Below are 24,618 nucleotides of genomic sequence, written 5' to 3'. Positions count from 1 at the left end.
AGAGCCTCTGACATTTTTCACCTCCTCACCCCAGCGGTGAGGGAGGGATTCCTGCCCCAGGGTTACGGGGACGGTGAAGACGCCGCACCAACCCTGGACAGATGAGACCGACAGCAGGCTTTTAGTCTCACATACTGACAGCCAGAGGGAGGGGGACACCACACTCCAGGGAGGGGCCACCCGGGGTCACACTCAGGAACAGAGTGAACAGGCAGGGCTGTGAGAGGCAGGCTTTGTAGTACCAACGGGGTGAGGTGCCCCGGTTCCCACGGGAGGGTGTGATGGGCTTGTCTGAATATTCCACGAGCTGGGAGGGAACTGGAACCCACTACTCCAGGGTCAGCAGGCACTGAGCTTCTGTGTGATAAGAAGGGGTGTTTGGCTGGGGGACTTCCCCACAGGAGCGGCGTGGGGGAGGGAAGGCTGCGGTGAGACCCTTCACAGCCCTCCGATTGCTCCAGATATCAAGGCACACGTATTGAGCTGTAATTTGAGGCCTTGCACCACCGCTGGGGACACCTAGCAGGAGATGCACTGAGCTGGGTGCTGGGCCATGGGGGTGAGTGAAGGCGACACCCAGCACCTGCTCCTCTAGCCAAGTTCTGGGCTCTGGAGTGGGACCGTGGCTGCTGACAGAAGGGGCGCCTTTCTCCAACTGGCTCCAAGGACGCTGTCTGGGCTCGTAGGGCTGTTGACTCTCATTTCCTTTGTCCCTTCCACACCTGCCACTGAGTGTGGACTTAGTTTCAAAGATACGATGTGGTGGGCGGGTGTGCAGGAGGTGAGCTGGGTGGGTTCACTGCCCCCACTCCCCACCAAGGCATCTGGAAGGCTCCCCCAGGACGGAGGTGGCTCTGAGGTAACTCAGCAGCAAAAGGCCTTAAAACAGCATGAAGAATGGAGAACGTGCCGGCTTTCAGGAAAACCCGGGAGAGCCGTAGGAAAGAACCCAGAGTTCCAGGCTGCTTTTGAAACACAGCTTTTCTGTGAGAATTCAGTGATATATATTAATTTTCTAAGGCTACCGTACGTAACAAATTACCACAGAATTGGTGACTTGGAATGATGGAAATTTGTTCTCTCACAGTTCTGGAAGCTAGAAATCTACAATCTAGGTGTCGGCAGGGCCACACGCACTTCCTCTGAGGGCTCGGCAGGGTAGGGGAGGGTCCTTCCTGCCTCTTCCAGCCTCGGGTGACCCCAGGCATTCCTTGGCTCATGGCTGCCTGGCCCCAGTCTCTGCGCCTGGCTTCACTTGGCCTTCTCCGTTGTGTGTCGTGAGTCCTTGGATGAGGACACCATCCCAATCCGGGATGATATCTCATGCAGATCCTTAATTACATCTGCAATGACCCTCTTTCTAAATGAGGGTACATTTTGAGATTCTGGGTGGACATGGATTCCATTCAATCCACTACTGTGATTCTAGGCCAAGACTTTAGAAAATGCCTGGCCCGGAACGAGTGCAGAATACCCGGTCAGACATCCCCAAAGGCAAGAGAAACAAAAGATAAAATGAATTTATGGGACTTCATCAAGATTAAAAGTTTCTGCACATCCAAGGAAGCAATCAGAAAAACTAAGAGGCAGCCCACGGAATGGGAGAATATATTTGCAAATGACACTACAGATAAAGGACTGGTATCCAAGATCTACAAAGAACTTCTCAAACTCAATACACGAGAAACAAATAAACAAATCAAAAAATGGGCAGAAGATATGAACAGACACTTTTCCAATGAAGACATACAAATGGCTAACAGACACATGAAAAAATGTTCAAAATCATTAGCCATCAAGGAAATTCAAATCAAAACCACACTAAGATACCACCTTACGCCAGTTAGAATGGCAAAAATAGACAAGGCAAGAAACAACAATTGTTGGAGAGGATGTGGAGAAAGGGGATCCCTCCTACATTGTTGGTGGGAATGCAAGTTGGTACAGCCACTCTGGAAAACCGTGTGGAGGTCCCTTAAAAAGTTAAAAATTGAGCTACCCTATGATCCAGCCATTGCACTACTGGGTGTTTACCCCAAAGATACAGACGTAGTGAAGAGAAGGGCCATATGCACCCCAATGTTCATAGCAGCAATGTCCACAATAGCTAAATCGTGGAAGGAGCCGAGATGCCCTGCAACAGATGACTGGATTAAGAAGTTGTGGTCCATATATACAATGGAATATTACTCAGCAATCAGAAAGAATGAGTTCTCAACATTTGCTACAACATGGACGGCACTGGAGGAGATAATGCTTAGTGAAATAAGTCAAGCAGAGAAAGACAACTATCATATGATTTCTCTCATCTATGGAACATAAGAACTAGAATGATCAGTAGGGGAAGAAAGGGATAAAGAAAGGGGGGTAATCAGAAGGGGGAATGAAACATGAGAGACTATGGACTATGAGAAACAAACTGAGGGCTACAGAGGGGAGGGGGGTGGGGGAATGGGATAGACCGGTGATGGGTAGTAAGGAGGACACATATTGCATGGTGCACTGGGTGTTATACACAACTAATGAATCATCGAGCCTTACATCGAAAACTGGGGATGTACTGTATGGTGACTAACATAATATAATAAAAAATCATTATTAATAAAAAAAAAAAAAAAAGAATACCCGGTCAGTGTTACTGGTTCTCACCAAGTGACAGTTGCTACTATAAACCCAATTGTGATTTTTCTCAAGTGACATTTCCACTGCACGTTCTCATCCCTCAGCAGACGCGCCTTATCACTTCGTAGCCTTCAGTCAGGGTCTGCTCGGGAAAACAGAAGCCTATTTATTCTGACAGAGAAATTAATAGGAAGAGTTCGATGTGACTATGAAGAAACAGATATGAGAAAACTGAAGAGACAAAAAGGGAACCAGACATTGTAACTGCAGGGAGCAGCCTGCAAACAGGACAACAGGAAAAGGTGGGGGGGCTTGTTACCCTGTGACTGCTGTGTACCCCATTGCCCTGTAAATCCTACACCACTGCCTGGGGAGGGACTTGGAAGCGAGACTGTTTATTTAGTACTGAAGTGTAAACGCACCCATGGGAGCTGGTCCTTAGAGGCTGGATGCTGCCTTTCAAGGCTCCACGCTGGGCACACACTAGATTGTGCTTCCCCCCATTTTACTTTAAAGGGTGGCCTTTCTTGGGGCAACTGGGTGGCTCAGTCAGTTAAGCGTCTGACTCTTGATTTCCGCTCAGGTCATGATCTCAGGGTCCGAAGATCAAGCTCTATCAGGCTCTACACTCAGCGTGGGGTCTGCTTCCCCTCTCCTTCTCCCTCTGCTCGCTTGCCCATGCTCTCTCTCTCTCTCAAATGAATAAATCTTTAATAAAATAAAATAAAATAAAATAAAATAAAATAAAATAAAATGTGACCTTTCTGATATTGGGGCATAAAAAGAAAGAGAAAAACTCCAAAGTCTCAGCTATTAAGGAAGTCCCCAAGAGCCCAAAACACTGCGGCCCAGTCAAGAATTTGTGAGTTCAGGGAGGAGCTGAGTCAGGCACTCAAGGGCTGGCCCTGCATTAGGAGAGAGAAGGAAAGACATCATCATGTGGTCAAGTCAGAGGGAAGGAGCAAGGCTGGGAAAACTAAGAAACAGAAACGTCATTTAAAATGCAGTCCAGGGGTGCCTGGGTGGCTCAATCAGTTAAGTGCCTGCCTTCCACTCAGGTCATGATCCCAGGGTCCTGGGATCCAACCCCACCTCTGGTTTCCCCACTCAGCAGGGGGTCTGCTTCAAGCTCTTCTCTTGCTCTGCCCCTCACCCTGCTTGTGCTCTCGGTTTCTCTCTCTCTCTCTCTCCCTCTCTCAAATAAATAAATACAATCTTAAAATAGATTAATTAATTAATTTAAAAAATGGCATACAGAGACCAGCAGTTGAGCTCTCATAATCTAGGGTTTATGATCAATAGCCAAACTCTCCGGAAGACACATACCTGGCGTTCCCAACACAAAGCCTATGCTTGTTACTACCCCCACAGCAGAAAGAAAGATTTTCTCCTACCCCAGCAACAGTTCAGCCAATGAGAGGCAGTCACAGCCCAACCAATGAGAAGGAGTCACAGCCCAGCCAAGGAGAAGCCGCTATACTTCAACTTTGCAATTTCCCTCCAAGCATTTAGTGTTTACAACAGCCCCTCCCCAACCCCCTTTCCCTCTATAAAAGAGTTCTCCTCTCCTTTGTTTTCCAGACTTGCCTATGGTTTTGCTGAAGATGGCTTGTCCTCCGTTGCAATTCTCTGTTATTCCTGAATAAACCCATCTTTCGCGGTAAAATAAGTAGAGTTTTATTTTTAAGGTTAACGGACCCCTAAAGGAAATGAGGCAGAAGATGTATTTTCTTTGTGCACATGTGCTCACAGGATCTTTGGGAGATGCTTCAGTTGAAGCAGATGTGTTTTGATGCAGCCAGATGAGGATGAAGACATTTGGTGACTACGGGTTTGGAGTTGACTTCTTGAATCAAACACGTTGGGACAGTCTTCAGCACTGAGGCATTCAAGGTGTCACTCTCCCCAGCTCACAGAGGTTATACCTTTACTCAGTCACCAGATGTCTGCACATCCTGACCTTGGGCTGTATTCAATTCTGTGGGACAGCAGACCGCAAAACCTCACACTGCCGACAAGGCAGCGTGTCGTTGGAGTTTGAAGACACGGACGAACATTCTAGACCAGTGTTTGGCCAACGATGGCCCATAGCCAACTCTGGCCTGCCACCTGTTTTTATAAATAAACTTTTATTGGAAATAGTTACACATTCATTCACACATTGTCGAAGACCGTGCTGGTGCTACAGAGGCAGAGTTGAGCCCTTGTGACAGACGTCATGTGGATCACAAATCCACAACTATTGACGATCTGGCTCTTTAAAGAAAAAAAAAAAACTGTGCTGACCCCTGTTCTAGAACCATCCTAAAAATTTTGATCATGTGGCCAAACTCGGTAACGTTGGCCCCCTATGGTCCTGTGGACGCACTGGCTGGAGCGTGCAACTCCGGGAGTCACAGGTGAGAGGCGCCCTGAGCACTCTCTGAAGTCAAACTGAGGCAGGTCCCGGCTGAACACACCCCACGGATCTTCGTAAGACTTTTGTCTGTTAAGCATAGAGTAGCAGAATTTGCAATTAAAAAAAAAAAAACAGAACTATCATTAGGCTCAGAATAATGCACTTCGTAATTTTTTTTTTAGTGCTTCTGTGTGTGCATGTTAAAACCCAAATATCTGGCTATTGTGCTAAAAAAAACCACGCCCAGCTCTTACACAGAAACATGGATTGAACACCCATGGGCTGGACACCCAGGGAAACAAGAGCGCTTCTGGTTGTCATAGCAGCTGCTCGCCACGCGGGGGCAGAACATCCCCGGCTACCGCGGAGCCCTGCCCCGCAAGAAACCCGGAGTCCCAAAGTCTCTGCCTTCACGGGGTTTTCGGGGGCACCCCCCCCCACCCTGGGAAAGAGGAGGTCTAGTGGGGTGAGCATCGGGGCAGCTTCCACTGAATTACTGAATCAGTAATTACCTGCGGCACTGAATCAGAGGCAGAATGAATCGCTGAATTTCGAAGGGCTTTTTTGGTTCAATTCAGGGCAACCCGCACATAACAGTTTCCATACTTCATTTGATTCTATTGTGAGGTAGGCTTTTTCTCTTGCATAGGGGAGCGTTTCTACAGGAAGATGCAAATGGAACTTTAGAAGATCGGATGAAAAATGTTTGAAAGCAAGAATTTAAAACGTGCAGGCGTAGAAATGGCTGATTCCCTGCAAAGAGCTAATATGTTTATCGCAAACTCTTCATTCTTAAAAAAAAAAAAAAAAAAAAAAGATTGGTCTTAATAGGTAATAGACACACGGTAAAAAATAAAAAAAATCATCCAAAAGGATACTGCTCAGAAGCAATGCAAGGATTCTTGGGTCTCCTTCAGAGATAGTCTGTTTATATACAAGAATAGCCAGCTTTTGTGAACAAAGGGTATACAACGCACACTGTTCTGCATCAGGCTTATTTTTTCCTACTGAGCAATATATTGAAGATCGTTCCACATTAGTTCATGGACATCTTACTTCATTCCTTTGAATGCTTGAATGCTTCAATAGGATCCCACTGGAAGGATTTCCATGCTTTTTTTTTTTTTTTAAGATTTTATTTATTTATTCAAGGGAGAGGGGGTGGGGGCGAGGAACAGAGGGAGAGGGACAGGCAGACTCTGTTGAATGAGAAGCTTGCTCTTAGGGCTCTGAGACCATGACCTGACCGGAAATCAAGAGTCAGACTCAACGGACTGAGCCTCCCTGACCCCCCCTCCAAGCTGTCTTTAACTAGATCTCTCTTGATGGACATTTAGATGACTTCCCAATCTTTTGTTGTTACAATGGCGTGATGACTGGGCTTGCACATATATCCTGAAAATCTCATACCTTCGTCCCCCAAGTTCCTAGAAGATGACTGAGTGATCAGAAGGGATGCATGTTATAAAATTGTAATGATGCCAATGAATCCTCTAATGATACTAATAACTGACTTCCGTGAGCTGTCACTATGTCAGACACCCTTCTGACTGCGTTGTAAACTGCAGTAAGGGCACTATGGACAAATTCAACTCACAAACGATCTTTACTCATCTATTGTAGTAAATGAGATCTCTTTATAATTGCAATTTGCATTCATGTTATGAGTAAGAATGAGCATATTTTTATTTTTGTTTAATTTTTTTTTTAGAGAGAGTGGGGTGGGAGGGGGAGGGGGAGGGGCAGAGGGAGAGAGAGAATCTGAAGCAGGCTCCACGCCCAGTGCAGAGCCAAGGTGGTACTTGATCTCACCATCCTGAGATCAGGACCCTGAGATCACACCTGAGCCAAAATCAAGAGTCAGATGCTTAACCAACTGAGCCCCCCAGGTGCCCCATTTTTATGTTTAGAAGACGATTGTACTTCTTTTTCTTTGTGACTACTTGTTTAGATCTTTTGACCATCTTTCGGTTGAGTTGCTGACCTGTTTCTTAATGTAAAAGGCCTTTGAATATTAAAAAATTTGACACCCAATCATATAGGTTGCAGATGCTGCCCCTCGTTTAACATCTCTTGACTCTGTTAATAGTATTTTGCTTTTGCCCCAAAGAAAATTTTAATTCTTATGTAGTTGGTTTTATCGGTCTTGTCTTCTGCAATTTCTGACTTCTGTGTCATGCTTGGAAAGACTGCCACAATCTGGGATTATAAAAATAAATCCCCCATGTTTGTGCTAGCACTTTTATGGCTATATTTTTAAAAATTATAACTTAGCTCCATCTGGAATTTATTTTGGTGTAAGTATTAAAGCAGAGATAATTTTACTCTTTCCCAGATGTCTCCGCAACTGTCCCATGCCTTCATGAAATAACCCAGGTTTTCTACGCTAATTTGAAACATCCTTTTTATTTAATATTATTTTCCTGAATGTTTTTGCGTCTGTTTTCGGACTTCATTCTGTTCCATTGATCTGTCTGCTTGTTTGTATGCTAGAATCAAGCTCTTTTCGTTTCTGTGGCTTTACAATACATTTTAACATCTTGCAGGGATATTTCTTTACTTCTCCCCCCACCGAATTTTCTTAGCTATTCCTGCATGTTCCATTTCCCATATAAATTTTCGACTCAGCTTCTCTATGTCAATTTGAATGAGGCCAGGCTCTCAAAGTCTTTGTTTAAATAAGAAATCTAACAGATTTGTTTACCTCATGCCTCCTGTGAGGGAAGAGAGAAGCCAAAGAAAGAAGGCTCATGAATGGAAAGGTCACCTTTGGAAAAACAGAGGCCTCTCTTTAAAATATTTGTCAGAACCAACTTCATTAAGTAAGACGACCGGTTGGTATTAGAGCCTGTGGGGAAGTTGAGGTTACCTTTCTCAGGGCAGAGCAGCAAACTTGAAAAACCAGGTGACGTGCCCTCTCCTTAGTTGGGATAACGTCTCCATGGATGGAGGTCAGTGACGCAGGATGCTTGCTGTCTGTTCTTCTCTGCAGCTGCAGGGGGAAAAGGAACTTTTCCTCCTTTCCATTTTGCTGCAGTGTTGCTGTGATTTTTCAAGCCTCAAAGCCAGAATTCCGTTCATTGGTACTGAGAGAAAACAAGATGGGTCTGAAAGTTACTGTTAGTTACTGTAAGTTAAAGTACGTTCCTGGAAAGGAAAAGAGAGGAATAAGGTCATTAACCAATGGAATGTGGGCTGGGATCGTTTGACATTCGGTGTAGTTCTGAAATACAAAACAAAACCAGAAGGACAACTAAAACCAAATAAAAGTCTCTGTCGATGTTTTCTTTGGGATTGTACTAAACCTACAGATTTTATTTGGGAAGAATTTGTCATCTTTACACAAGTGAATCTTTCTAACAAAGTGTAGGAAACAGTTGCATTTAGTCGAATCTTCCTTTTTGTCTGTCTTTTAGCGTTTCTTCATGTATGAATCTTATACATTTATTGTACTCTTGGGTGTTTTATCATTTAGGTTCTTATTGGGTTTTTTAAAGATTTTATTTATTTATTTATTTCTCTTTGTAAGAGAAAGAGCTTGAGCGGGGGGAGGGGCAGAGGGAGAGGGAGAGAGAATTTCAAGCCGATTCCGCGCTGAGCGCAGAGCGTGATTGGGGCCTCGATTTCATGATCCTGAGATCATAACCCGAGCTAAAATCAAGAGTTGGATGCTCAACCGACTGAGCCCCCCAGGCACCCCATTTTTAGTTCTTACTGTAAGTAGAATCTTTTCTTCAATTATATTTACAAAATGCTATTAATACAGATCCTTGGATATTGATTTTATTTTTTACAATTTAGTTTGTACCCACGCAGCTTGTTGAATTATCCTACTGTTGTTCATAGTTTTGCCATCGCTTCTCTTCATTTTTCCAACCATACAATCAATAATAATTTTTGCTTCCTCTTTCCAGTTCTCGCGCCTCTTGTCTGAGTGGGACAATTCCTCCAGTACCATGTGAAATGGCAGTGGTGGTGACAGCTGATTGTGTCTTGCTCCCCACCGCACTGGCATGCTTCTCATGTCTCCCCATCAAGCACAAGTCTCGTTTCTGACTTGAGATAGATTTAATTTGGCATTTTAGAGAATTAGCTATCTTCTTATTTATCAAGATTTTAAAAATCAGGATGAGATTGGAATTTAACAAATACCTGTCATCTGTGAGAATGAACACATTTTCTTTGGACTTATTCATGTGGTAAATCACGTTCGCAGATTTCCTAATATTGGACAACTCTTCCATAATTGGCATAGCTACAATTATTTGTGGCGTTTATTTTTTTAATACACTGTTGGATCTGTTGGCTAATATTGCCTTTAAAATATTTACATCTGTCTCCATAAGTGAAGTTGGTCTGTGGTTTCCTTTTATCATGGTGGTTTTGTCAGGTTAAGTTATCATTGATCTGCTAGCTTCATCAGAAAAACTTGGAAGCTGTCTTCTTTCTCCAGGCTCTACAGCAGTTTTAAAACAGCATTCTCTAATCAATAAAGGTTTAGTAGGATTCACTCATGAAACTCTGAACCAGATGTTTCTCTGGGTGAATGACTTTTTTTTTTTTTTTGAGAGAGAGAGAGAGCACGCACACAGGTGGGGGGAGGGGGAGAGAGAGAGAATCTAAAGCAGACTTCACCCCCAGCATGGAGCCTATCTCGGGGCTCGATCTCATGACCTGAGTTGAAATCAAGAGTCAGATGCTTAACCAACTGAGCCACCCAGGTGCCCCTGGGTGGATGACTCCTTATCAAGTTTTTCATCATCCTCTATGGTAACTGACACTTTCTGTGATTTTAAAAATCTCTTTTGGGGTCAGTTTTAGTTATTTATATTTTCCTAGAAAGCCATCCGATTGCTCAAGGCTTTCAGACTGATTTGCACAGAATTGGGCAGAAAGGCACCATTTCTTTGATTTCCTCTATGGCTAGGGTTATTCCGTCCACCACCCTTATTTGGTGTGTTTGTGCTTTCTCCTTTATTTCTTTATTAGGGTAAATATTGGTTTCTCCATTGTATTTATTTATTCTTCAAGGAACAAACTCTTAGATGCGTTATTAGCGTTGTTGCTTTTCTGGCTTCTAAATTCTGCCCTTATCCTTTTTAATCTTTTCCTCCCTGCTTTCTTTAGGCTTCTCTTGTTGTTCTTACCCACAGATCTGGAATCAGGTACTTAATTTAAAATTTAAAGCAGCTTTATTGAGATAATAATTTACATACAGTAAAATCTGCCTGCTCTAAGGGGAATAGCTGGATGATTTTTAGTAAATGTATACAATGGTGAACCACTGCCACAATGCAGTTCGAGAGCATTTCCATCAGCTCCCAAATTTCCCCTCTCTTGTTTGTGTCAATTCCTTCTCCCACCTCTGGCCTCAGGCAACCACTGATCTGTTTCTTGCTTTCTTTTCATCTTTCCCAGACATTTCACATAAATAGAATCATACAATATGCAGCCTCTTGTGTCTGGCTCTTGCATTCAGCATAATGCTTCTGAAGTCCATGCATGTTTACTGCTGCATAGTACTCCAAGGCAAGGATATAACACTTTTTGGTTCCGCTCACCACTTGACGGACATTTGGACTATTTAAAATTTGGGGCTTTTATGAGTGGTGTTGATATGAATATTTATGTACCAGTTTTTGTGGGGGTGTATATATATTTTTTTCAGTGGATACCTAGGAGTGAAATTGCTAGGCTATGCGGTATGCATAAATTTAACTTTGAAAGAAATTACTCAACTGTTTTCCGGAGTGCCGTACCTCTCAACATTCCAACCAGCAATGCATGAGAGTTCCTGTATCGCCACATCCTCGCCAAAAGTCAACAACCTTGCCATTTTTTAAATTACAGTCATCTTAGGGGCGCCTGGGTGGCTCAGTTGTTAAACGTCTGCCTTCGGCTCAGGGTGTGATCCCGGAGTTCTGGGATCGAGCCCCGCATCAGGCTTCTCCGCTAGGAGCCTGCTTCTTCCTCTCCCACTTCCCTTGCCTGTGTTCCCTCTCTCGCTGGCTGTCTCTCTCTCTGTTATATAAATAAATAAAATCTTTTAAAAAAATAAATAAATTACAGTCATCTTAGTGGATGCGTGGTAATATATCATTGTGGTTTTGATGTGTATTTCCTTGAAAACCAATGATGTCGGGCATCTTTTCATGTGCTTATTAGCCATTTGTGTACTCTCTGTGGTGACATGTTTGTCCAAATCCTTTTTCTACTTCTAATTGAGCTGTTCATCCTCTTATTACTAAATTGTGAGACTTTTTCATCTATTCTAGCTGCAAGTCCTTTCTCAGATATCTGATCTGCAAGTTTTTGTTCCCAGTCTGTGTGACTTATCTTTTCATTTTCTTCATAGTATCTTTTGAAGATCAAAAGTTTCACATTTTGATGAAGACCAATTGACCAGGTCTTTTTTCTTTTATGAATTGTGCTTTTGATGTTATACCTAAGAAATCTTTTCTTAATCTAATGTCATGATTTTCTTTCGTGTGTTTATCTAGAAGTTTTATAGTTTTATTTTTTTAAATATTTTATTTACTTATTTTACAGAGAGAGAGCACAGCGGGGAGAACGGAAAGCAGAGGGAGAGGGAGAAGCAGGCTCTCCACTGAGCAGAGAGCATGACACAGGGCTCAATCCCAGACCCTGGGATCATGAACTGAGTTGAAGGCAGACACTTAACCATCTGAGACACCCAGGCGCCCCAGTTTTATAGTTTGAGCTCTTATATTGAGGTTGAGCCAAATGATCCATTTTGAGTTTGCGTTTGTATATGGCGTGAGGTAAGGGTCTCAGTTCGTCTGCTTGTTTGTCTAGTTTTTTTTTTAATGTTTTTTTATTACATTATGTTAGTCACCATACAGTACATCCCTGGTTTCTGATGCAAGGTTCGATGATTCATTAGTTGCGTATAACACCCAGTGCACCGTGCAATATGTGCTCTCCTTACTACCCATCACCAGTCTATCCCCTTCCCCCACCCCCCTCCCCTCTGAAGCCCTCAGTTTGTTTCTCAGAGTCCATAGTTTCCCATGCTTCACTCCCCCTTCTGATTACCCCCCTTCTTTATCCCTTTCTTCCCCTACCGATCTTCCTAGTTCTTATGTTCCATAGATGAGAGAAATCATATGATAATTGTCTTTCTCTGCTTGACTTATTTCACTTAGCATTATCTCCTCCAGTGCCGTCCATGTTGCAGCAAATGTTGAGAACTCGTTCTTTCTGATAGCTGAGTAATATTCCATTGTGTATATGGACCACAGCTTCTTAATCCAGTCATCTGTTGAAGGGCATCTCAGCTCCTTCCACAATTTCACTATTGTGGATGATGCTGCTATGAACATTGGGGTGCATATGGCCCTTCTCTTCACTATGTCTGTATCTTTGGGGTAAATACCCAGTATTGCAATGGCTGAGTCATAGGGGAGCTCAATTTTTAACTTTTTAAGGGACCTCCACACTGTTTTCCAGAGTGGCTGCATCAACCTGCATTCCCACCAATAATGTAGGAGGGATCCCCTTTCTCCACATCCTCTCCAGCAATTGGTGTTTCCTGCCTTGTTGATTTTTGCCATTCTAACTGGCGTAAGGTGGTATCTTAGTGTGGTTTTGATTTGAATTTCCCTGATGGCTAATGATTTTGAACATTTTTTCATGTGTCTGTTAGCCATTTGTATATCCTCATTGGAAAAGTGTCTGTTCATATCTTCTGCCCGTTTTATGATTTGTTTATTTGTTTCTCGTGTATTGAGTTTGAGAAGTTCTTTGTAGATCTTGGATACCAGTCTTTTATCTGTAGCATCATTTGCAAATATATTCTCCCATTCCGTGGGCTGCCTCTTAGTTTTTTTTATTGTTTCCTTGGCTGTGCAGAAATTTTATTTTGATGAAGTCCCACATGTTCATTTTATCTTTTGTTTCTCTTGCCTTTGGAGATGTGTCATGAAAAAGGTTGCTTTGGCCAATGTCATAGAGGTTGTTGCCTATGTTGTCCTCTAGGATTTTGATAGATTCCTGTCTCACATCAAGGTCTTTCATCCATTTGGAGTTTATTTTTGTGTATGGTGTGAGAGAGTGGTCAAGTTTCATTCTTTTGCATGTAGCTGTCCAATTTTCCCAGCACCATTTATTGAAGAGACTGTCTTTTTTCCACCGGATGTTTTTTCCTGCTTTATCAAAGATTAGTTGCCCAAAGAGCCGAGGGTCCATTTCTGGGTTCTCTATTCTGTTCTATTGGTCTATGTGTCTGTTTTTGTGCCAGTACCATGCTGTCTTTGTGATCACAGCTTTGTAGTACAGCTCAAAATCTGGCAATGTGATGCCCCCAGCTTTGTTTTTCCTTTTCAACAGTTCCTTGGCAATTTGGGGCCTTTTCTGGTTCCACACAAATTTAAGGACTATTTGTTCCAGTTCCTTGAAAAATGTCATCGGTATTTTGATCGGGATAGCACTGAAAGTGTAGATTGCTCTGGGTAGCATGGACATTTTAACTATGTTAATTCTTCTGATCCATGAGCATGGAATATTTTTCCATCTTTTTGTGTCTTCCTCAATGTCTTTCAAGAGTGATTTATAGTTTCTAGAATATAGATCCTTTACGTCTCTGGTTAAGTTAATTCCAAGGTAATGTATGGTTTTTGGTGCTATTGTAAATGGGATGGATTCCCTAATTTCTCTTTCTTCAGTCTCATTATTTGTGTATAGAAATGCAACTGATTTCTGAGTATTGATTTTGTATCCCACCACATTACTGAATTGCTCTATAACTTCTAATAGTTTGGGAGTGGATTCTTTTGGGTTTTCCATATAGAGTATCATGTCATCTGCAAAGAGAGACAGTTTGACTTCTTCTTTGCCAATTTGGATACCTTTCATACCTTTCTGTTGTCTGATTGCTGTTGCAAGGACTTCTAGAACTATGTTGAATAATAGTGGGCATCCTTGTCGTGTTCCTGATCTTAAGGGAAAGGCTTCCAGCTTTTCCCCGTTGAGAATAATATTTGCTGTAGGCTTTTCATAGATGGCTTTTATGAGCTTGAGAAATGAACCCTCTATTCCTACACTCTGAAGGGTTTTAATCAGAGAAGGATGCTGTATTTTGTCATTGTTTGTCTAGTTTTGCAAATGAACATCCAGTTGTCCAGTGCCATTTGTTGAAAAGATTGTCCTTTCCTCATTTCTTAGTAAATTTATTTTTCTTTTTTTCTTTTTTATTAAGTTAGCTTTGTCACTTAGGTTTCAATATGTGCTGTTTTTAATTTATTTTCCAGATGATATTTTACTTTCAATTTGGATTTTCTTTTTGACCCAAGAATTTTTTAGGCTTTGATTTCTAGATGACAAAGCCTTCTGGTTTTCAATTTTAAAAATTAATCTCTATTTTAATAATTGGTAGTGGAGACTATTCTTTTTTTAAATGTCCTAAGTTGTCTTTTACAGCTATATATGTGATATTTTATGCATGTGAAAATTCCGTGGATCTTGAAAAAAGTTGTATTCTTTGTTTTCAGGACATGGAGAAAGCTTCTTTGCTGCAGGAGGAAATGAGGTCAAGGTGCAGAGAAACAGAAGTGGAAGACAGAAATGGACCTCGTTTTGGATCTACCCCTTAGACTAGCTCTACCCTGCCTCTCTCTTACTTACTTGAACCTGTAAAGTCTCCCTTTCTCTAACTGCACCCCAGAGCCTCCTGATGGTATTAACATCATCGTTACAGATAAGACTCATTTGATGCAATAATAGCACTTTATTTGGGCTCCCACCATTTCTTTAATTTTGTTCTGTAGGCTTTACACAGTGTGGGGTTTGATCTTTCCCTGCCCCCATTGTCAAGTTCGGTTGGGGGAAATGGTCTTAATTCAATAATTAAGATATGCAGTCTCATGTCATAATCAAAATTCTGAACTCAAGGGGCACCTGGCTGGCGCAGTTGGTAGAGCACACAACTCTTGATCTTGGGGTTGTAAGTTCAAGCCCCATGAGGGGTGTAGAGATTACTTTAAAATCTTTTTAAAAAAATTCTGAATTCAATCTTTAAGGTTGAGGCTCCTCTGCTCTTCCCACTCAGTCCTGCAGGGGGCAGAACTGCAGTGGGAAATGACAGCTGGGCTGGCTTCTTCCGTTGAGCACTACTCCTCTGCTTCCACTCCGGAGATTTGTTAACTGTGCTGTGAATGAGCAACAGGCATGTGTCTAGAGCTAATGCTTTGTCTCCTGGGCGCGCTCTTGAAGCCTTTGAAGACTGCACCAAGCCGGTGTTCAACAGCGGCCCCCCATGGCACCTGGAAGCAACAGCAGCGGGGGATTACTCAAGCGCTGGTCCTCTGTGCTGGACTGCCCTCCCTATCCACTCTGGACCAAATTCCAGAGAGTCCTGGTAAACCCAAAGGCCTGAAGAGGGAAATAGATGGAGGATTTCCTGCTAACTAGGTACTGGGAGCTCAGGTAGTTAGTTTGGAGAAGACATGAGGTGTGACTGTAGTTGCCCCTTGGATTTGTGGGATGGTTCGTGTAATCACAATTTATTACCCTTGGTTTTAAAGCTGAGGTTTGGGGTGGGGAAGTGACTTGACCACAGTTAGTAAGTGAGGAAGCCCTGGCTAGAACCTGGAACCTCCAATGTCAAAGGCTGGGAGTATCCCTCTGCACCATCCTGGAGACAGGACATGACATTAAATGTCCCTAAACGATGGAGACAATGACATTAAAAAGGAAAGGCAAGGGGAATCTGGGTGGTGCAGTCGGTTAAGCAACTGACTCTTGGTTTCATCTTTGGTGGTGATCTCAGGGTCGTGAGATCGAGACCCACCTGTAACTCCATGCTCAGCTCTGAGTCTGCTTAAGACTCTCTGCCTCTCTCCGCTGTGAGTGCTCTCTCTCGCTCTCTCTCTCTCAAATAAATAAATCTTTAAAAAAATTAAAAAAAAAAGAAAGGCAAGAATGACGTAAGTTAAAGATTTTTTAAATATGCAAAACATCTTTTAAATGTCCTCTGGAAGTTTGTACCCCTGCAAAGGCAGAAACATCTGCAGTCTGTGCTCCTGGTCAGGAGAGCCTGCAAGTGGCCTTTGTCTGGAGCAGGGCAAGAAGAAGTTCAGTTGCTGCCTGCAGGACTCCCGAACTGTCCTTTTTAATGTCCTTTTGCACTGCAAGGAGTCAGAATTGGTTAGTGAGTTCTGCCTTCCCTAGAAAAATTCCTTAGAAAGAACGTCAAGTGTGGTTATGAGCGTGTGTTTATTGACATTTTTTTAAGTGCCAATTCTGACATCCTGAAATGCAAAGGCACTCTGTTTCTTTTCCTTTTTTTTTTTTCCTTTTCTTGGCTAGTCAAATCCATATCCCTGCTACCTTTGCCCCCAGTTTAGACATCTTCTAAGCTGACTCGTTCTTTAGTAGAGAAAAGAGAAGAGAGATAAGAAAGAAGGGAAGAGAGAGAAGGCAGGAAGGAAGGAAGGAAAGAAGGAAGGAAGGAAGGAAGGAAGGAAGGAAGGAAGGAAGGAAGGAAGGAGGGAGGAGGGAAGGGAGACAAGCCACAGCCTTCTGGAAGAGTTTGCTCTCTAATGTCAAAGGAGCCATAAGGTATTGGGGTCCCTTTCTCCCAGAACTATAGCTCAGAGAAACATTTACCAGGTGAATGGCTTTGCTTGATTGCACTTTGTCTAGACTGAACCAGAAGGTCTAAAGAGACATACACAAATAGGAAGAAAATTCTTGCCCCACGCGGTGGTACAAGTTGTTCCCTTTCACTGTTATGTAAGCATTTGAGAATGACCAATAGAGAACGTCATCCACACAGCATCACAAGGCAGGCAGCTGCCCAGTGTCTGTGACCATGATGTCCACCACCCCCCAGCCCCAGGTGGGGCGCTTTTCGTCAGATGGTACCCTGCGGCCATAGCCATGACAGAATATAGAATTCTTTTTTTATTTTTATTTATTTATTTTTAAGATTTTATTTATTTATTTGACACAGAGAGAGACAGCCAGTGAGAGAGGGAACACAAGCAGGGGGAGTGGGAGAGGAAGAAGCAAGCTCCTAGTGGAGGAGCCTGATGTGGGGCTCGATCTCAGAACACCAGGATCACGCCCTGAACCAAAGGCAGACGCTTAATGACTGCGCCACCCAGGCGCCCCTAGAATTCTTTTTTTAAATAGCATTTGTATTTTCTATATAAACCTTCAACTTCATTTTCTCGTCATCTGTCAGGGCTTTCCATGTGAAACGGTGAGGTTTAGAGCGGAGTGAAACATGCATGCCGGAAAGTGAACACAGTGCAAGGGGACAAGTCTATGACCAAACCCACCAAACAGAGCACGACCAGCCCCCTAGAGTCGTCCTCCTGCTACCTTTAGTTACTAACTGTCAGGGGAAGGATATCCGTTATCCTGACTTTTAACATCGCAGTTTCATTTTGGCCAGCAGGAAGGGTTTCAAGGTCATGGATATGCCTCAGCAAGGGCAGTCTGCGATTCAAGCTGGATGGCGAGCGGTTGGGACAATTCCTGGGACCCTGGGTCCAGCCCGCAGGTGACACTCTCGGTGTGGGAGGAGAATGCCTTTGGTTTCAGCCCTCCCCCCTCTGGGATCTGGGAGCTGTGTGACACTGAGCAAGTCACTTCTCTGAGCCTGGAAAAGTATTACCCCCTCTTTAAGAGGGAGTAACACCCCTGCGTCCCAGGATTAGGGAGGGAGAAACCAGGCAGAGAGCACCTGGCACAGAACCGTGCCCTCACTTGAGCGCCCCTTGTACAGTGGGCATGAGAAGGAAGGCTGCCTTTTTTGTCTCCCCATTTTGCTGGAGCTTCATGCTCCCCACACCCCCTGCCATCGTCCTGCTGAGCTCAATGCTGACAGCTTCTGACCCCACAGATGACACACTTCCCCAGCGCCAGCTGCCCAGGCCTGCCCTCCCTGCCCTCCCTGCCCCGAGGCAGCCGGCCTTGGCAGCCCTCCCCTTCAGACACCTCCACGGAGCGGCAGCAGCTCCTCCCCCACGCTTCCCCAGCCCCCCTCCCCCCTTCCTGGGACCAGAGGCGATCAGATCCTGCTGCTCGCCGTCCAGGTGAGGAAACTTGTTCCAGGATGGGGAGGGACTTGCCCAGGGTCACAGGGCGAGGGCACAGCTGGGACGAGAGCCCTGGCTGCCGACCCTGTTCTGTCATTTGCTCTGGGTCACGCAGATTCCTCCTTTCTGGCCCTTCTCACTTCCGCCGGTCAGCGTGACAAATCCCTGTCCGTGTGGCAGAGAAGCGTGGGTCCGGCCGTCCCGCCACAGACAGACAGACAGTAGGAGCCCAAATACAACTGGAATGAATATTTGCATTTAATGAGTGGATGTATTCGTTATCCAATAGGGAGCACACAGACGCGGTTAAACTTCTTCAGATCCATAAAGAATATACAGTGAGAATTCTCCCCCCACTCCTGCCCTCCATCTAGTGAATTCTCTTCCTCTCCAGGGAACTCCTGTTCTTATGTGCATCCTTAAAGCAGCTTTCCAATGCCTACGCAAGCAAACTAGGTCTATAGGATTCCCCCCCTACTCTTTTTTTTTTTTAAGATTTTATTTATTTATTTTAGAGAGAGAGCACTTGAGTGGGGGTGGAGGCAGAGGCAGAGGAAGAGAGAGAATCTCAAACAGACTCCATGCTGAGCACAGAGCCCAACGTGGGGCTCAATCGCACAACCCTGAGATCAGGACCTGAGCCGAACTCGAGAGTTGGACGCCCAACCTACAGAGCCACCCCGGTGCCCCTCCCCCTCCTTTCTTACATGAAGGGTGACATGCTGTCTTCTTTGCTGTTTTCATTAAACCACACATGTTGGGGAGCTTACGCATCAGCGCACAAAGAGCTTCTGCGTTTCTTGATCACGGCTCCATAGTATTCCTTCGTACGCCTGCATTCCATTATGGGAACAGAATTCATATCCCATAAAGTTCATCCACTTAAAGTGTACAATTCAATGGCTTTTAGTGTATCCACTAGAGAAGAGTTGTGGAACCTACACCACCATGAATTGTTGAACCTATACCGACCCTAAAAGAAACCCTGTACCCCTTAGTTATCACCCCGCAAGCACCACCCCAGTTCTGGGCAACCACTGATCTACTTTCTGTCCTTATAGATTTGTCTGTTCTGGGCATTTCATATCCATGCAACCATGTAATATGCTGTCCTTTGACTGGCTTCCTTCACTTGGCTTGACCCTTTCAAGGTCCATCAATGCTGTAGCATGTGTCAGCACTCCATTGCTTTTTACCATCAAACAATACTCCAGTCTAGGGATCGACTGCATTTCATTTACCCTTTCATCAGGCAGTGGACATTTGGACAGTTTCCAGTTTTCAGCTATTACGAATAATGCTGTTGTGAATGTACATATGTAACTTTTCATCTGGGTGTATGTTGCCATTTCTCCTAGATACATGCCTTAGAGTGGAATGGCTGGATCATCTGGCATATTTGATAATTTACTTGTCTAGTCCCCTATTGATGAAAATTTGATCAAATTACATCTTACTTTTGTATTTTTTTAATTTTTAAATTTATTTTTACTTTTTAAAGATTTTATTTATTTATTTGACAAAGAGAGCGAGCGCGCAGAAGCAGAGGGAGCGGGGGCAGAGGGAGAGGGAGAAGCAAGCCCCCAGCTGAGCAAGGAGCTCGATGTGGGGCTTGATCCCAGGACCCTGGGATCGTGACCTGAGCTGAAGACAGACACTTAACTGACTGAGCCACTCAGGCACCCCTACATCTTACTTTTTAAAAGATTTTATTTATTTATTTGAGACAGAACGCATGCAAGGGAGGGAGGAATAGAAAGAGAGAGGGACAAGCAGACTCTGCAGTGAGCGTGGAGCCTCATGTGGGGCTCAATCCCATAACCCCACAATCATGAGCCGAGCCGAAATCAAGAGTCTGATGCTCAACTGATCACACCACCCAGGCGCCCCTCAAATTACATCTTAAAAGCCAACAACCTTTACAAGTTGGCAGGTGCTGGTCTTCTTGGTGAGGATTCAGGAGTGGGGCTGGGGACACTGGCTGCTCAGAAGCTGCTGAAACTCCCTGCTTTTCTTCTCTCCCAGACATCTATTATTCTAGCACTTTCTGGTTCAAGGTACTCAGATTCCAGTGTGGGCTGTGACTCAGGAGTGTGGGAAAGGGAAGCCCCACTCCGCACAGCCTGGCCTATTGGTTCACTGCCCACTGATCGCTGAGGGGCTGTCCCCACCTCCACCCCGCGCCTGTGTCTTCCTGTCTGGGTTTCCTCATCCAGGAGACAGTCCAAGAGGAAGCTGGTGACTCCTGCCCCTGGAGTTTCCTGACTCTGTGACAACAGGCCTTTGCCACACCTGACCATCAGCCACTCCTAGGACAGGTGCAGAACAGGGGAATTCAGGAACCATCCAGGCTCTAAGAGGATGAGCCAGCCTCTGGCGAGCCTCCCACCACTGCAGGCCTGGATGGGAAGGGAGAGCAGGAGACTCCTTGGTTCCAGCATTTTTAAAAAATTCTTTTGCTTTAGACTTTCTCAGGAAGCCAGGAAGTGCTTTGTTTTCTGAGCCAACAGTAGACAGATCGACTTCGTTCCCGAGAGAAAAGGAGTCCACCTCTTCTCTGCGAAGTTTCTATTTGGTACTGCCCTAAAATTCTCGGTATCATTTTACTCCCTGCTCAGTGCAGCCTGACTTCACTAGGACTGTGATCACAGCAGGGAAGACGTCTCCATTTATCTTCTCTGACCACGGCAGCCGCTTACACTTGCCTCCCCAAGACAAGGAAAAGACTGCCTCATGGAACGTGAGTATTCCGCTTCGATACAGGGATGGGCTGTTCTAGAATGACTGCTGTATTTCCCATCAGTAAATTAGAAGTGCAGAATGGCACAGAGGAAAATGTTCGTCTTCTGCAGGATGTGTGTATCTATTAAGATACAACCAACTTATTCTTATTTTTTTTTAAAAGAAAAGAAAAGAACAAAGTACTGCAATAAGTAATATAGTGAGATTCTTTCTTGTGGAGATGGACTGGTCTTAAAATAATGTAATGTCCTGTAGTTCTTGCTTGGGTGTATTTTATATGTATTTGAGCATATCACATCATTCTATCACAACTCTCAGCAAAGCTCTGAGCTTACATACATGTGTTCTCTTGCTCTAATTGAGATTTACGATGTTCTTGTTGGGTTGACTTTTTTTTTTTTAATATGATGGGAATTTTCCCCCTTCCATACTTTAAGTTCTCAAACCCTTCCACCAAGAGCAGCATAGAATTCCTCATCGCTCTATCATTTATAATGAATGACCAATTTTATAGGACTAAATCTGTTCATTTGGGCTTTGTCACATGTGGTTTGTAGGGTTCTTTTTCAACTGTTTCTCCCTTCATCTAAAAATTATAAGATCATTCACTTATTCTGGCAATTAACTATAATAAAACAATACCAGCCTCTCTGCATCTCGCATTAGCAAAATGAATTAGCAGCAAACACATGTCAGATGCACAGAATCTGTGGAGCAACCTGGGTCCGCACGGCAGGCTATGGGAGAGATCCGATGACACATCCGAATACATCTGTGGTCGTGAGGGGCGAGAAACGAGGATTTGAGCCAGGAAAGTTCAACTGGAAAATTGTCTCACAGTTCTCTGTACTATTTCTGTGGCTTTCATTTCATGTGCACTGGTTCTTCGAGGAGAGAAAACAGTTTTGAATTAAACAGCAATTAAGATTTTAATCTTCTGGTCTTGGAAGGGCACACGGTGTCATACCCAGGGGCACTTCGCCAAGGAGACCGAGAAAGTGCCCACTTGTACCCTTTCCTTTTCAAATTACCTCCTTTTTGAAGATAGATATACATGATACAAAATGTACAAAAGGGCGCCGGTGAAAGGTACATCTCATCCCTCAGTTCTCTTCCCCAAGGGCAACTTTGTGTGTTCTCCCGGAGGTATTTTATGCATATGTGAGCTTCAAGCAAATACCATATCCTTCCTTCTTTTCTGCATATGATTGCACTCTACCATGGTTGGTTCGCTTTTTCATATATTCATATTTACTACCCCACGCCCCAAAAACCTCTCTTTATATACAGGTTGTTAGACTCCTGCCCATTCAACAGAGAGAGCCCTTGAACCAGTCCCTCAGTTCTCCCACATTTTCCACTGATCATTGGCTTGGCCAGGCAACCCTCAGCCCAGAATACTAGATCTCATCTGAATCTCTCTGTTTCTCAGTGACCCAGTGGACTCCTCAGGGAGCCCCCAACCAGACCCAGGCTGGCACTGGCCTCGGCTACCTGCTGAGGGACCACATGGAGGGGAGGACTGGCATCAACTCCACCAGGGCCCTGAAACTTTCAGATGGGACCAGCGCTGCCTGGTACATCCTCACCATCATTGGCATCTATGGAGTGGTCTTCCTCTTCCGATTGGCCAGCAACATCCTCAGAAAGAATGATAAATCCTTGGAAGATATGTACTACTCCAATTTGACCTCCGAACTCAAAAAGAAAGGTCTCCAAAGCAAGGTGGCCAAATGCTCTGCACTGACCATTAGCAACACAGCTGTCCTGCAGCCCAACCAGGCCAGCCTGGGGCCAAAATATAAAAACAGTGAGTGCCAAACTGAAATCCAAGGGATCCCTTGAAAGTCAAGGCAAGCTGACCTCCACAGAAGAGGCCCAAGCTTCCTACAAGGGGAAGCAGATTTGAGTTTACCTGGGACCTTGAGAGAAGAGTCGGGTCCTTGGGTGGGGCTGGAAGAACATCCCTGGGGCACTTAAGCCAATGGGAGTGTGACCCAAAGCCAGTGTCCTGTTTCCTTCTCAGGTTTTGTGGCACTTTGAGACAGAACAGCAGGGGCAGCAGCTTCCAGTCATACCCTTCACTGGGAAAGCTTGTGTTCCAGGGAAGGACTTGGAGCATCCACTGTTGTCAGAGAATCTAGGAGATTCCTGAGGGTATACATGCAAGTAGCCTCTTATCATGGGAAGAAGGCTGAATTTGGAGTCAAGCCCTCTGGATTCAAGTTCAACTTCCAGGGGTCACATGAACTTTGAATGACTTGTGGCTCTCACCCGGAACGCACGGCAGTAGGATATATGGTTTCAAAGAGCCATTCCTTCTAGAGGTTCTCCGTTGAATACCAAGGTTGTTAATAGGAGAGAATGAAGTTCTTCATTTTCATTGAGGGTATGGGGTCCATTGAAAAGAGCATTAGTTTTGAAGTCAGAAGAATCGAACTCTAGTCAAGGATAACTTGGTGTCCTTGAACATGCCACCTCACCTCTCTGGACCTTAGTTTCCACACAGATAAAATGAGAATGATAATCTCTGTTCTGCCAGTCTTATAAAGTAGATAAGAGCTAATGAGATCATGCATATGAATATATTTTTCAAAGTAAAATAAATAGGTAAAACATAAGCCTTGTGTTCATAGTGGTGATGGTAGTTGATGCTGATGGTGATGATGTTAGTGGTGATGGTAGTGATGGTTGATGCTAGTGATGTTGTTGGTAGTGGTTGATGTGGATGGTGGTGTTGGTGGTGTTGGTGGTAGTGTTGGTGGTGTTTGATGGTCGATGTTGATGATGGTCATGTTGGTGGTGGTTGATGTTGATGATGGTGGTGTTGGTAGTGGTGGTCGATGTTGATGATGGTGGTGTTGGTAGTGGTGGTCGATGTTGATGATGGTGGTGTTGGTAGTGGTGGTCGATGTTGATGATGATGGTGTTGGTAGTGGTGGTCGATGTTGATGATGGTGGTGGTTGATAGTTGATGTTGATGGTGGTAGTGTTGTGTGGTTGATGTTGATAGTGGGGGGTGGAATTGTGGAAAAGGAAACGACTAGTCCACTGGCAATTAGTCTGTAAGAAATGGCTAGAGTACCTTGTTCTATAAGAGAATGAATCTGCAAAACAGTTGATGAACTGAGCTCTGAATCAAGTCCATGAGATTCAAGTTTTACATGTAGACAAAACAGTTACTTTTAGGTTTTGTTATATTAGACATCATATGATGTCTATAATGTCTATAAATATCTGTTACTTATATAGCTGTCTCTGCCCAAAAAGAAATAAGACCTCACTTAGATGAGTAATTAATTTAGAGAGATCGTGATTAGCCAAACTTCTGAAAGTGGTTTTCAGCAGGCAAAGTGATAAATTATATGTTGTACCAACTTCTATGAAGTTTATCCAGCTCCTTTTTTGGAGACATTCCCTGGACTACAAATGAAATATTTTTTTTCCTTGTCTGTAGTCAGTGGTCTGCAACCAGCCCCACAATTTCATAAAGGTCAGAATTAAATCCCAAGCTTTTGTTTTTAGAGGGTGAGTTCGACTTCCAAGTATTTTTCTTTTTTTTTTTTTTCTTTTTTAAAAAATACTTTCTGCAGGTTTTCCAGCAAAAGTGTTGGCTTGTTTATATAGTTAGGGCTGGACAAGCTTATAGGGCAGGATAAAACAGAAGGAAGAAATATAAACAAAAATGTAATCCACAGCGAATAGGAGCATGGAATGTATTACAATGGGAGTGAAAAGTCAGAACTTAAGTGAATTTGAAGATTCAATCCTCTCCTGTTGGTTGCTTCCCCC

At 44.0% G+C, this 24,618-nt stretch overlaps 1 protein-coding gene across 1 annotated transcript; it reads left to right on the top strand.

Annotated features, from left to right (window-relative positions):
* The first annotated feature begins 17,888 nt into the window (after positions 1 to 17,888).
* SMIM34 (small integral membrane protein 34) lies at positions 17,889 to 22,967 on the top strand. Its single transcript, XM_048215082.2, has 2 exons — positions 17,889 to 18,081; positions 22,259 to 22,967. Exons 1-2 carry the CDS (start codon positions 17,889 to 17,891, stop codon positions 22,669 to 22,671), a joined length of 606 nt encoding a protein of 201 aa, XP_048071039.2. The 3' UTR covers positions 22,672 to 22,967.
* The last annotated feature ends 1,651 nt before the right edge of the window (positions 22,968 to 24,618 follow it).

The sequence above is a fragment of the Ursus arctos genome, unplaced genomic scaffold, assembly GCF_023065955.2.
Source record: "Ursus arctos isolate Adak ecotype North America unplaced genomic scaffold, UrsArc2.0 scaffold_4, whole genome shotgun sequence".
Taxonomy (NCBI): Eukaryota; Metazoa; Chordata; class Mammalia; order Carnivora; family Ursidae; genus Ursus; species Ursus arctos.
This window is presented reverse-complemented; position numbering and strand designations above follow the sequence as displayed.